The 14,259-nt window shown below is 39.2% G+C and overlaps 2 protein-coding genes across 4 annotated transcripts in view; one reads left to right on the top strand and one right to left on the bottom strand.

The window, feature by feature from the left end:
* Positions 1-8,817: 8,817 nt before the first annotated feature.
* LOC144713545 (O-fucosyltransferase 7-like) overlaps positions 8,818-14,259 on the top strand; it is a 6,352-nt gene continuing 910 nt past the window's right edge. The window contains exons 1-16 of one of the 2 annotated variants that reach the window (XM_078588138.1): positions 8,818-9,585; positions 9,818-9,868; positions 9,971-10,073; positions 10,167-10,234; positions 10,310-10,354; positions 10,441-10,529; positions 10,616-10,676; positions 10,750-10,878; positions 10,963-11,096; positions 11,388-11,601; positions 11,689-11,873; positions 11,944-12,039; positions 12,131-12,255; positions 12,396-12,798; positions 12,894-13,133; positions 13,214-13,351. In XM_078588138.1, coding sequence (XP_078444264.1) covers positions 9,442-9,585; positions 9,818-9,868; positions 9,971-10,073; positions 10,167-10,234; positions 10,310-10,354; positions 10,441-10,529; positions 10,616-10,676; positions 10,750-10,878; positions 10,963-11,096; positions 11,388-11,601; positions 11,689-11,873; positions 11,944-12,039; positions 12,131-12,255; positions 12,396-12,406 — 1,455 coding nt within the window. In that variant the 5' untranslated portion in view covers positions 8,818-9,441 and the 3' untranslated portion in view covers positions 12,407-12,798; positions 12,894-13,133; positions 13,214-13,351. Of the gene's footprint in view, positions 9,586-9,817; positions 9,869-9,970; positions 10,074-10,166; positions 10,235-10,309; positions 10,399-10,440; positions 10,677-10,749; positions 10,879-10,962; positions 11,097-11,387; positions 11,602-11,688; positions 11,874-11,943; positions 12,040-12,130; positions 12,256-12,395; positions 12,799-12,893; positions 13,134-13,213; positions 13,352-14,259 lie in introns of both variants that reach the window. The other variant, XM_078588137.1, reaches the window with a different exon arrangement.
* LOC144713547 (alcohol dehydrogenase-like 7) overlaps positions 12,259-14,259 on the bottom strand; it is a 4,699-nt gene continuing 2,698 nt past the window's right edge. For both annotated transcript variants that reach the window (XM_078588140.1, XM_078588142.1), the window contains exons 6-11: positions 13,242-13,317; positions 13,088-13,152; positions 12,904-12,999; positions 12,651-12,812; positions 12,418-12,539; positions 12,259-12,353 (exon numbers count right to left, since the gene is read on the bottom strand). In XM_078588140.1, the coding sequence (XP_078444266.1) occupies positions 12,423-12,539; positions 12,651-12,812; positions 12,904-12,999; positions 13,088-13,152; positions 13,242-13,317 (516 nt within the window). In that variant the 3' untranslated portion in view covers positions 12,259-12,353; positions 12,418-12,422. The remainder of the gene's footprint in view (positions 12,354-12,417; positions 12,540-12,650; positions 12,813-12,903; positions 13,000-13,087; positions 13,153-13,241; positions 13,318-14,259) is intronic.

Here is a 14,259-nt window from a genome sequence, read left to right as displayed (position 1 = left end):
AGGTCTGAATGAAGACGTGTGATGCGAGACTTCCTACATGTCGTACGTGCGTGCGCCGATGGGCAGGGATGCCGTTCCAGAGATTGACGAGATCACTCTAAGTGAGGTCGGACGGACCTCCTGAACCTCGCCCGAGAGGGTCGAGGTCGAGTACTTCGCCGAATGGGGAAACCCCGCTAAAGTGCTCACACGCATCGGGAGGACCCGACTCGTACCGGGCAGGTAAGACTCTCGATGAATATTCGTCGTTTTCTCAACCTGTCTCGTTATCACCTATCTATCCCGAGCGCGGAGGAGGCAATACGAAGATGCACTGAAGGACGTAAGAGATTTAAAGAGCAGGGGCAGGGGAATACCTTCGTCGCGCTGGCGACAAATTTCTTGTATCAAAGGGAGATCCGTGGGCAACAGAGGCCGAAGGCGCCGGCGGGGGGTGGTGCGGAGCGGAGGGGCTGAAGGCGCAGGCGTTGCTGGGGACGGAGGGGCTTGGAGGCGGGCAGGGTTGTGGAGGCGCGCAGAGGGTGCCGCGTGTGTGCGGTCTCGGTGTGTGGCAAACGTACATGCGCGACGGACAGCGCGCAGGCAGTGGAGTGCACTGGCAGGTGCGCCGGGCTCGGCGGCCGCGGCTCACGGCGGGCGATGCGCGCAACTGCCCCACGGTGAGGACGAGCACGAGCCTGGTGGGGGCGGCCCTTGATTGGGCGCAGCGTCGATAGAGGCGGCGCCCAAGGACGGGCAGTGCACCGTCGACGACGCGCAGTCGAGTGGGGAAGCAAAATCGTCAGCGGTGAGGCAGGCTGGCTGGGTCACTCGTTAGTGGAGGTCAGCTCCCGCAGTCAGGATGTGGCAGCGCGAACGGGAACCACGGTGGTCGGTCAGAGGCTGGCGGTTGGCAACACGACGAGCAGGAGACGACGGCAGGAGCGGTGGGAGGTAGATGGGGCGGCTGGCGCGGGGAAGCGGCGGCCGGAGGCAGAACTACGGCGCGGGGCAACGACGGTTGGACCTGTGGGTGGCGGTGCGGGACAGCGGTGTCCGGCGCTGCGGGCGACGGCGCGGGTCAACGACGACTGGGACTGCAGGGTGCGACGGAGACTGGACGACAGCGCGGGGCTACGGCGGCCAGAGCTATGGGCGGTGGTGCGGGGCAGCGGCGGTCGGAGCTGCGGGCGGCGGCGAAAGCAGGGCGGCGGTGCGGACAGCGGCGACCCTCTCCTCCTCTCTCTCTCTTCTTCTCTCCTTCTTCCTCCTCTTCCCTTCCTTCCTCTTCTTCTTCTTCTTCTTCCTCCTCTTCTTCTTTCTTCTTCTTCCTCCTCTCACGTACGTGACTCTACAAATTCCACGTTAAAACTTCCAAATTCAAGAGCAAGAGTCTTGGGCGCCCACCCCTCCTTATATAGGATGGATGAAGATGGGCCCCTTTAAACAACAAAAACAAAAAGAAAATGAAAATGAAAATAAAAGAAGATAAGGGGCTTGTCAGGCCTATCAAAGTATGTGGGAGGGGAAGATGTCCTCATATGGGCTCTTCCCCTCACTACATCGACAAAGTGAGAGACGAAGAATGGGAAAGAGAATAAGAACGCATAAGTGAAACGATCCGAAGATGAAGGAGGCACGACGTCATGCCGAGTATCTGAACCCGGGGTCGCGCGTCGATGCAGCGGCTCGTCATGTTGGCTGAACACGTGTCAGTGGCGGGCTCGGTGACGGTGGTGGCTCCTCGTGTGGCAGCTCTGCGGTGTCCGGCGGTGCGGCGCCATCACTAATCCTTTTCTCCTCCTCGGTTTTCTTATATAATTTATCTCATATTATCCCTTTGTCTATGTAACCCAGTTATGTTAAAAAAAAGAAAAAAAAAAAGAAGAAGAAAGAAAAATAAATAAATCAAGGGGTTGAGTTTCTTCTCTTTATCTTCTCCTTCATTTCTTTAGTGATCGGCCATAGTGTTGATCAGTACCCTCTTGTTCATAAGTTGGAGATGACACTTGTGAAATAGGAAAATCAAAGGATGAAACCGCTTCCTCCTTTCTCCCAAAATTTTCTAAGGTCTTGGAGATTGTTTTTCAAAGCAGCTAGGACGCACCCTCATTACACCACTTCCCTTCACTTTATCCTAGCCACACCTAACTCACCGGCCAAAATGTAGCTTTATTCTTCCCAATAAGCCTTAGCCACCATTTTAAAATGGTCCACACTAGTTGGCACTGACCACTTCTAAAGGAGAAAGGAATAGCACACTACCACTCCACCAAAGGGTAAATTGGTTGTGGAAGATCAAGCCAGAGTCATGATCAGGGCAAGAGTATCTAAAGGTGAACTGGGAGAGTTAGTGACAGTGATTGGAGGTGGAGAGATGATAGGAAGTACCTGATGTTGCTGGGGATGGAAGTATAGTTGTGGAGTGAAAACTCTAATGGTTACGGGAACTATCAAACTGCGATTAACTTGTAGGGTAAAGAGGGTATCAATGGCCTTTAATTTGCACAACTCATTTGTCAAGGGAGAATAAGAAGAGAGAAGAATGACACATGATTAGGCATGTCAAGAAATACATGAATACCATTGCTAGGGACTAGCAATGATCTAAGCATGGGGGTGTCTGATATCATGCAATTTACAATATTAATTTCATATACTTTGCATTATTTTTCACACTAATATGATTATAATTGCATTTAATCCTAGTAAAATTTAAATAAATTTGTCTTCAGCTGATTCTCCTCAATTTTCCTGATTTCTTCTGATTTTTATGGTTTTTCTTGAAATAGTGTTGTAAAAGTTGATTACAAACAATGATTGTAATTAACCTAGTTAATTACAATAAAATTCAGCTTATCACCGACCCACATCTAGAAAGCACCACCGCCTAGGCACCTGTTGACAGAGCCCAACGTAGAGACCAAGAAGCCCACATATGCCCATTAGTATAACCCACAACAAATAGCATGGCCTACGAATGTGGTTATGAGGGGAAGTGTTTTATTTACTCAAATGATATCCTATATATTTTAAATACTAGTCTCAAAATTTAAAATTATTGATATAAGATAACTTCTAAACCATTGTATTTAGTCTTGCACTGGGTTGGGCATACATGTTCATTGGTAGAACATTCCATTCCATATCTCATTTACATGTTCATTGACAGAACATATTCATTATAGTGCATGTATGATGTTTAAAATGAATTAATCAATTTTGATGAAATTGTAAAACAGAGATCCCTATTGAAAAGATACTCGAGGAGGAAACAAAGTATCCGTATATAATATCAATACCTAACCTCACTCATATGATGAGTATTGATAGGTTTTGTAGCCATTAGTGTGGAGACACAAAGGATAGATAATAGATGATCTTTAGTGGTAAGAGTTCATTAAATTGGTCCGCACAATTCCCTATAAATGTTAAGTGTTTATTTTCACTTTAGATTATTTATCTGGATTTTTGAGAATCGTATAGTTTTTTATTTATATAAATAAAAAATTAGATAAACAAATATTGTTTGTTCAGAATGGTTTGCTTAGAAATAAAGAATGTTGATCACAAGGGCAATCTATGATTTTTGCACTAAATCACAATAAAACTTTGCCAGAGGAGAATTTTTATCATTCTTTTGAGCATTAAAAGTCTTCATAAATTCAATATCTCTATGATTGAAACATGGAAAAACAAAAGAAAACAGCTAATCAAGAAGGAAAAATCTGATTAATTTTTCTGATTAACTTTTTTTTGATTTCGAATGAAGCCTGTTTTGGTGATTCTTCTCAAACTTTTTGATCATATTGATGGAAATTTAAGCAGTCGATAGGCCAACCACATGTTCAATATCTTGTTCCATGTTCTTTAATAGAATGTATTCATTATAGTGCACGTGCGATGCTTCCAATGAATTCCATGAATGCATAATAAGACATAGTGAATTATGATGAGATTGAAAATGGAGATCATTAGTATTTAAGCATGTGTTCTAAATATTTATATTCAAAGTGTTCAGATAGAAGAGAACTATCTAGCCTCACTAATATGATGAATATGGGCAATCTCGTAGCCATTAGTGTGGATATACTAAGGATAGATGGTGGGTGCTCTTTAGTGGAAAGAGTACATTGCATTGATCTGCATGAATCCCTAAATGGTATTATACCAAACTGCCAATCAGGTTGATTCATGTCACAATTGTGTAAGTCCTTAGACCTGAGACACCAAAGATGTCCTATAGACAGATAATAGAACTTTGACTATGACCTATCAAGGTATGATAGTTAACCATACCTTAAGTCATCCTTGGAGTGTCAAGTGGAGGAGGGACTATGAGCACATGGTACCCGATGACGAGCGTGTTCCATGAGTGAGTTGATATGCACTCCTTTGTTTCTTCTAGAGCACGAGGTGTAGCTTGGCACCCAATGGGTTGGAGACTCGACCTAGCGATCGGGTTAAATTGATCTGATATTAATTAATCTATATGATGGAAGGCCAATAAAGGTTATTAGGTCACTACTATTTTTATAATGAAATCAAATAAATTCAATGAAATGAATTTTGATGTGCTGATATACAATGATCACTAGTATTTAAACATGTTGATTCATGTCATGGTTGTGTAAATGTTCTTTAGACCTGAAACCCCACAAACATATTTTGACTACACCTTAAAAGTCCATAATCAAAATATTCAAATTAGTCTTAGCTCGTATATAACAATAAGTACATGATGGCCTTTAAGTTGTTAAGATGGGATAATTTTACCCTCTATAAAGTAGGAGATTAACTTAATAAAGAAGAAGCATTATCTACGTAAGAGACTTGGGAGTCTCAAACAGACGAACGATTATCTATGTTGGGTAGCTGATGATGGTAAATATTTTTTTTTAAAATCATTTACTCTTATGCTTTTCTAGAGAACAAGGTGTAGCTTGGCAGCGCACAAGCTAGAAACTTAACCTGCCAACTAGGTTAACTCAAACCTTGATTAATTAATCAATATTCCAATATACTTAATTAATAAGGTTTTTCAATAAATGTTATCAGGCCATCAAAGTTATTAATTGGACTGATAGATAGGCTTACATGGGTGCACACATAAGAGCTATGGTCATTGTTAGAGATACTTAAAACTCTTAGGGCTTTTAAGAAAAGTTCTGAAATAAGTATGAATAGGGGAGGGGGCCACCCCTTTGAGGTGTCCATGTCAGTCAGATTTCAATGCCCCCTTGTCTTCTACACTACTACAAAACACTCCTCCCATTAGTGTGACTTGATGATTATAATATCTACAATATATTCTCAGAGAGTATAAGAAGTTCAGAGGAGTTCATCTCTGCATCAATCATGTAGATAATTCTTGAAGTTTGGCACACAACCGGATCGAAGAGACTCTTCCATGGAGAAGTGAGACTATAATCCATTCACACAAGGTGATGTGATCTTATATAATGCTAAATCTAGCCCACATATACCAACAAGGGCTTCATAAAAACTCCAGTTAGGGTTCATCATACAACAAGGCTGGATAACCCCAGAACAGATTTAATGACTAAGGTAGGATGTATAAAAGTAGCTGGTTTCTCATATCCTATTCCTCATTATCTTGGTAGAAGACAAAATTCAGTTACACATAAGAATTCATAAAAATTTAAGAATGACAATAGTCATGCCCTTGTCAGTTAAACTAACACGTTAGCCAAGAGGCCATAACTATGGCTCAGATCAGATATCGGTCTGGATATTGCCACCATATAACTATGATGAATGTCAATATAAATAGCAGACATAGGATAATGTTATCTTTAATTCACACAAAATACCTTTCAATGGGGCCATTAAACATCACACTAACAATGTTCTACACGTGTGATTCAATGATTTATTAATTTATTATTAGTATTAATATTGGTTAATAAGCAAGATATTCAAATTATCCAAAAAAACATTAACAAAATATTAAAATCATGACCAGCCTTTGTGCATCATTGTGAGATAAATGTTTCGGACCGTTTATGAGAACTCATCTACATGATTAGCGGCATCGATTTATCTGCTGTGGGAACAAAGACAAAGGAGTCAATCTCTAGGATAGGAATTATACACAAAATTTGGAATTTATATTTCTCTAAAGATGTTAAATTAAAATTAAAATTAAGAAACTCATGCTTGAAATTTTACAGGAATTTTAGTACCTTTATAGAAATTTATGGATTTTATTTTTTTGTTCCTAATAATTGAGAACTGGATTTTATACCAAATCTTCAACTGAAGCCAAAATTATAATGCAGAATGTAACATGATCACATATTCAAAATACTAAAGAAGAAAAATAAAAAATCAAATTACTCATGGAGATTTATTGGGAAATTTTTAGGAAGCAATAGGCTAGATATGGAATTTTAGGGAGCAGTAATTTACGCACAAATCCAACCTGATGAAAATAATTTCGAAATCCATGAAATCGTAATGCCAATATGTAAAATATGTATGTTATTCACGTTCCATTTGTCCACAACTTCCTTCAGACTTGATAAGTATTTGAAGACAATATTTTTGCATTCAATATTAAACAAATGATCATGCCAATCAGTAAAAAATATTTTATTCAAGTTTATTCCATTTAATTTCGATTTAAACCATTTTTCTAATATTACTTATCTTTGTAAAATGAAGAGTTGAACTTCATGATCTTGTGGTTTATAAATAAATTCATCAAACAATAAACTACTTTTACTCGTACTCAGGTGCTGATTACAAGACTATCAACAGCATTCTATACATCATTTGAATCCCTATTTTTATTTAATTATTCTTTTCTTGATCAGATATCGTTCCCATGATGCTCATCCGTAGAAATAGCAATTTGACCATCTGAAAATAACATATGAAAATCACAAGTATCAACACAAGCATTTCATCTTCCTTTTCAAAATATTCATTTTCTTCATGTGAGCTCATATCATTTCTAAAGGATTTATCCATTTTCAAAGAAAAAAAATCATCACCATGAACTTCAGAAATATCATCACCAGGGCATTCTTCGCATTCAACTTGACTTTCATCAAAATCATACTCCTTTGATTCTTCATTATTTTTTGAAGCTGTTTTAGAAAAAAATATATCCATCTTTACCTTTTTTTTTTTCCATATAAAATAAAACTTTTCAACACCAATTAATTCTTCATAAAATATTGGTAATAAGGAATTAATATTTTGCAAAACATACAAAGTTTTTGAAAAATATTCTTCCTTTTCACCGAAATCAATTATTTTCGGATGTATGTTTCTAATCATATTTTGAACAATCCTCATTCTGAAAAAGAATTTTTATTTATAATCTTTCACGGTACTTCTTAACATAGCCTATTAAGTATTGATCACTTTCTGAAGAATCATCATGGTAACCAATCCTATTTTTAATCAACACATACAAATTTACTTTTATTCTCGGATATCTGTGCATTTGAAAATGGGGAGCTTGAACATTTTGATTTCTAGAAAATTGAAAATGATACACACATGAAGTGTTAGGATTTTCAGAAATGTGATTAGGGAAATCCATAAAAGCTTTCATCATATTCAGGATCATAATCTCCATAATTCATTGTAGAATAATATGAATTCATTTATGATAAATAATATAAAAAATGAAATGACATCTAAAACTAATTATCATCAGTATGAGAGACAAAATTTTGGTTGACTAGATTCACTTTCAGAAGACATTAACATATGATAAGGAAAATCACCAAATCAAAGAAAATCAAATCTCATCAAGGCATATACTAGGCGGAGGAGTTGCACTTTTTGATGAAGGGTGACAACCTCATCCAGAAGTTAATTAACTGATTATGAATTATTCTACATAATTCCTTCCTAATTTCTATTTTTTATTTTTTAAAGGTCTTCATATTATTACGGATAATGCTAGAAATAACAAAACAATGGTTAATACTTAGAAAAAATCTTTGAAGGATAGTAGCTTGAAGTTCACAAACCAATAGAGATCAAGCGAGTGGAGGAAATCGAAAACTCAAAAGGTATAAACATTTTTTATTATGAAGATTTTTCAATTTTATGCATTATTATTTATGTTTTGAATCATGATGAATACGATTGCTTCTCTTAAGTAAACACTATTAAACACTACTTGGCACCCAATGAGATATTCAAGTGAAGTCTAGTTAGATGTGGTGAGACAACAAATTGGAGCAAAGGTGAGCTAAACAGGAGAAAGTGATGCCACTTTCAGAGAAGTACCTGTAGATGGGAACATCATAATTTCTAATTTTGACTTGAAATATTTTCTAAATTTCAGTTATAATATTTTTTTAATATGACATCAACTTTTACATTGACTATTCAACTTGACCGGAACGAGCGAGAGCAGACTGAACTTCAAGTCGAGGTTTAGGTTTTTGCTAAAACTGGATCAAGACCGGATTGTGTCCTTCCCTAATTATAATATCACCAAGAAACCTCTAATCAGCAATTATACATAGTAATTTTATATTTAGAAATGAAAGAAAAACATTAAAATTTTACGCATCACAAATATGCCTTACAGCTTATATTAGTCTGCCCCTTTTTGATTGCCATTGCTTCTCATCATCCAACTAGGCGTCCAGTTCACCTTCTTCTAGACAAATTAAAATTCCTGGAATATATATTAGCTCAAATTTTCTTCTCTTACTATTTGTCACTATCCCCTTTCTTTATATAAAATATTGACTTTGATGTTGACATTTGCAACTAAGATTGACTTGTGCGACCAGAACCGGAGCAGGCCAAATTCTACCAAGCGACTGAGACCGTTATTCCCTACTTGTTCAATTACATGTTTTTTTTTGTATTTTGTTCAGAATCTACACTGAAGATTGCTAAATGTTTATTGATATTCTCTGTAGAATCCTCGCGCTCAGATTGCCACTTCTTCAGTTCATCGTACGAATTCCGGATCTCCATTCCACGCATCTGCAGCAACATTCAAATGTTGAGTACTTGATTCCATTCACAGATCCGTTTTCTTCTTTGTGAATTTCGTATAACCGATTAAACCTTTTTTTTCTTGTTGTTCATTAGCAACAAATCCTAATGGTTCAATTGCACGTTCCGATTGGCCCGCCCCCGATTGTGCTTTTCCAATCATTCAGCCATGAATGTACTGCGATTCCGTGTTAAATTTCAGCGATGGATCGGTAATCCGAAACCTTTCGCCATTATTTGTCTCTGTTGCATCGGTCAATCGGATCGCGTAATTTCCAAATGAGGGAAATTTCTTCTATAAATGCGCGCGCGTTGTCTGCCATCAACAAGCGGCAAGTCACGCGAAGAACGTCGCCAGACGTCTCGCCGCGGTGCGAATTGTCGAGTCGCTAGGGTTTAACCAGCCTTCTTTAAAGGATTCTCCTTTTCTCTTGGTGATGAGTCGGGGTAGGAAGGGCGCCGATGCGTGGGTGCAATCTGGGCTCGAGGACGTTGTCTCTTCTCCGCCGGCTCTTGATTTTCGCCATTGGAGCGATCACTGTCGTTGCCATTCTCGCTGGCCACTTCTTTCCCTCTTCTCGACCGCCGGGCCGCGCTGAGACTGCGGTTTGTTCTCCTGATCATGGATTTTTTTTAATCATTACATTGTTTGAATCATTCGTCGTTCTTGCTGGAATATTGGGGTTTCTTCCGGGTTGATTTTCTCCCCCTGTTCGTCGACAATCAACCATGTTTTCGTCTGAGAATTTTTTGTTTATGGCGGGCTGCTGATACATCTGTTTTAGCGATTCATTTCTATAATCGCGATAACTGGGTTGATTGCTCTTGATGCGCGCAGCGGCTTGAGATAGAATTAGTTCATGAGAATTATAGCAGAGATGGGAGTAAGGTATCCCACTCTACCTGCGACTGCATCCTAGTAACTTTGTCGTATTTCGATTTTTTTATTTGACTTTCTTCCATAATTTATTGTTTTCGTCTCCCATCACAGCAGTTTGATGCCGGGAGAAAGTTCTCTAAATCGGGTAATCTGTGGATTCTGTCGCCCCATCGAAATACTATGCCCTGTTTGGAACAAAACTCATCGTACACGCGTAAGAACAACTTTCTGCTGTATTCTCTGCCCCTTCAAAAAAAATGTAATTTCCTTATTTTCTGGAACAAATTTGAGAATTTAATTTTTTCAGCTCCTTCCGCAACTCGCGGCTACTTGGTTGTTCATACCAATGGTGGGCTCAACCAGATGAGAATGGGGGTAACAATTTTCTTCAGAGTCCAATTTCACGTTACAAGCCGTATGACTTTCTCATTCATTGTGTCAAATTTTCAGATATCGGACATGGTGGCGATTGCCCGAATCATCAACGCTACTCTGGTTATTCCTAAACTGGATAAAAAGTCATTTTGGCAAGATTCTAGGTGATTTATCTTGATCTCGTGATTCCTCTCGTTTAATTGAAGTCGAAGGTGGCCCAATGCAAAAAACCCAAAAATCTGAAGACTTCCTTTCACACAGCAACTTCTCGGATGTCTTTGATGAAGAACACTTCGTACGGTCATTAAGAAAAGACATCAAGATCGTCAGGAAGCTGCCAAACGAGTTGATCACACGTCTGAAAGCTGTTACATATTTCAGGAGCTGGTCGAACCAAGAATATTATACAGATGAAATTTCTCAGTTGTGGAACAGCCATCAGGTAGTAACCTCCCAGATGTAATTTACGTTGTTTCTTAATCTTTATTTTGTTAAAAAAATTATTTATTTGTCAGGTTATCAAGGCCGCAAAATCTGATTCTCGACTCGCCAACAATAACTTATCTGCTGAAGTCCAGAAACTCCGGTGCCATGCTTTCTTTGAGGCTCTCCAGTTTGCTCCTCGGATTAAAGCTTTTGGAAATGTATTGTGTTCTTCTCTTTTGATGGGAAGAAAACCAGTTTTTATTATTTTTCTCCATTGAATATTGAAAGAATGCTGCCTGCAGTTGTTGGTCAAGAGAATGAGATCTCACGGACGCTACATAGCTTTGCATCTGCGCTATGAAAAGGACATGCTCGCCTTCAGCGGATGCACCTATGGCTTGTCCCCTGAGGAGGCCGATGAGCTGACCAAGATCAGGTTGACCAATTTTTACAGTCTAAAAATTATTTTATTTCGAATTTATTTGCGTCAAAATCCTTTACAAATCCTTCAAAATAAACTGAAAATTTAATTAACTCATAATTTTCCTGAATTAGTAAATAATTCTGTACATGTCCTCTTAAGAGGCTTAGATTACTAAATCATTCTGTACACCTGCTCCTGAGAGGCCTAAATTTGTAAATAATCATGTACACCTGCACTTAAGAGGCCTAGATTGGAAAATTCTTTTACTAACCGCCGATTTTTTGTGTTTTTTTTCTTTTACAGAGAAAGTACTCCTCACTGGACGGTGAAGGATATCGATCCCCTCGAGCAGAGGGCAAAAGGGTATTGCCCTCTGACTCCCAAGGAGGTTGGTATACTTCTCTCGGCCATGGGATATCCCTCCAACACACCAATTTATGTTGCAGCGGGTGAAATTTATGGTGGGCAAGTTCACATGGCAGATCTTCAAGCGCACTTTCCTATGCTATTGAACAAAGTATCTCCATGATTATCAGTTTAATAACTACTTTTATCTATGAATTCATGCAAAGAATTAATTTTTTGATGCACTTGGCTGTTGCAGGAAATGCTATCATCGCCTGAGGAATTAAAGCCTTTCACCTCGTTTGCATCTCAAATGGCCGCTCTAGATTATATTGTTTCGGTGGAGAGTGATGTCTTTGTGCCTTCATATTCTGGAAACATGGCGAGGGCTGTCGCGGGTCACCGCCGGTTTCTCGGCCACCGGAAGACAATATCCCCGGACAGGTGTCCTGCGCCTTCACTCCTTATAACGATATTTATCAAATTTGTGCTCATCGTTATTCTTGTTCATCAGAAAAGCGCTTGTCATTTTGTTCAACAAGATTGAAAGAGGGAAACTCCGCGAAGGGAAGAACTTATCAAAACTGATTACAAGCATACACAGAAAAAGGTGCACCTCCGATGACTTTAGTATCATTTTTTAAAGTCTTCTGTCATCGCATTTGTTTGAGGAATTTGAGGAAATTGCGTACGTTCGTCAGGCAAGGATCTCCTAGAAAAAGGAGGGGTCCCATTTCTGGAACAAGGGGAAAGGAGCGATTTCGATCGGAGGAAGCATTCTATGAGAACCCTTTGCCAGATTGTATTTGCCCAATGGAAACACCTCGTATGCACTGATTCATTGTTTTATTCCTCATATTCTTTGTCTTCATATGCCAGTTACATATTCTTTGTCTGTGGAAATGAAAGGATTGGTGATTTTCCCTGAAAAGAAAGATCTTATGTGATTCTCTGGAAAATGAATAGGGAAAAGGTGAAGAAGCCGAACCTTGCTCATCTATCCATCCATATGATACATCGGATGCATTTCCCACGTTCGAGCAAATCAAATGCCTTGTTTATTTCCTGGAACCGCAGTTCATGCGTGATGAACTCGTCCAACCGGAGCTCCTGGCCAAAGTAAAATAAAAAAATGTGGAATACCACTTTTGCTTACACGATTGTGGCAAAATGGGTCATGATCGAATTGAAAACTTGGTTTTTGGGTCTTTATTTTCTGACCTTGTTAAGATACTGCTTGACCAGTATGGGTATGTCCGTCTTGGCTTTGATCCCTCCAAAAAGAGAACCGGTTATCGTTCTCCCCTGCAACATCTCCGCCGAGTCAATGCTAAATGGCTCGCCGTTCATCTCCACCCCAAGAACTACGGTTTTCCCCCAACCCTGCGTCATGAATACATGCGTTATTCATAACGAAAACATATATAAATATATCTATTTTATAAAGTTTTCCTCTCTTTTCAGAATCTTGAACCTTCCGGGAGCTCGCAAAGGCCTCAGTCACGAGAGACGCCAAACCAATGCACTCAAAGCAGTAGTCTGCCCCTCCATGAGTCATCTCTCTAATCACCTGCAATTTTCTCAAAATTTCTCACGGATGATCAATCTCAGATGATGCGATCAAGATATCGTAATGAAGAGAGTTGAAGATGGCTGACCTCGCTGAGAGATCGATTTCCGATTTCCTTTGGGTTGATGAAGGCGGTTAGTCCAAGTTTCTTGCCTGATTTTAAATCAAAGTTTCCTAAGTTTCTTGCCTGATTTTTAATCAAAGTTTGGGGCAGAAAGCTTATAAGCTGAGGGGTATCGCACCGATATCCTTCTTCTCGGGGTTGAGATCCACTCCGATTATCGTAGAAGCCCCTCGTAGTCTCGCTCCTTCCACCACCTGCTTGCTTAGCCAATATACAAACTCAATTAAGGTAGCTGTCATCTTTCTCTCTCTCTCTCTATATATATATACATATCTATATATATCACGTTCCTTTGTACGCATGTGGTGTTTGCAAGTATGTATAATATAGTATCGATGCAGCCATCTATCTAGCAACGTATACATCTATCAATGAGTATCTATGTTTCCATGTATCTGCAGATCAATCTACGTATTTTCTTATCTATTTTTGTGTTCATATACCTTTGTAAACATGCATGGTGTTAGCAAATATGTATACTATAGCAGCCATCTATCTATCTACGTATACATCTATCAATGAGTATCTATGTTTCCATGTATCTACAGATCCATCTATGTATTTACGTATCTATCTTTGAATCCAGGAATTCATCTATCCATCTACATATGTATGTATTCATGTATCTATCTGTCAAGATATGTGTACCTTCGTATGCATGCATGTTGTTTACAAGTATGTAGAAATAGTAACTATGTTGCCATCTATGTATCTACATATACATCTACCAATGAATATATTTACAGGTACATCTATGTATGTATGTATCCATCTCTGTATCCATGCATCCATGAATGCATCAATCCATGTGCGCAAGTATATATGCATGTATCTATCTGTCAATCTATCTACGTACCTTCCTCTGAATGCATGGTGTTTGGAAGTATGTATTATATTGTATGTACGTACCCGTCATGTATTAATAAATGCATTAATAAATTCATCTATTTATCTATCTTTCTATGTGTGCATGTATCTATCTGTCCATCCACCCATCTATCTGTCTCTCTCTGTCTCTGTCTCTGTCTCTCTCTCTCTCTGTCTTTCTCTTTGTCTCACTCTCTCTCTGTCTCTGTCTCACTCTCTCTCTCTCTCTGTCTTTCTCTTTGTCTCACTCTCTCTCTCTCTCTGTCTTT

This window comes from Wolffia australiana, chromosome 16 (genome assembly GCF_029677425.1).
Source record: "Wolffia australiana isolate 7733 chromosome 16, ASM2967742v1".
Lineage (NCBI taxonomy): Eukaryota > Viridiplantae > Streptophyta > Magnoliopsida > Alismatales > Araceae > Wolffia > Wolffia australiana.
Note: the sequence above shows the minus strand (reverse complement) of the source record. Positions and strands in the feature narration are given on the sequence as shown.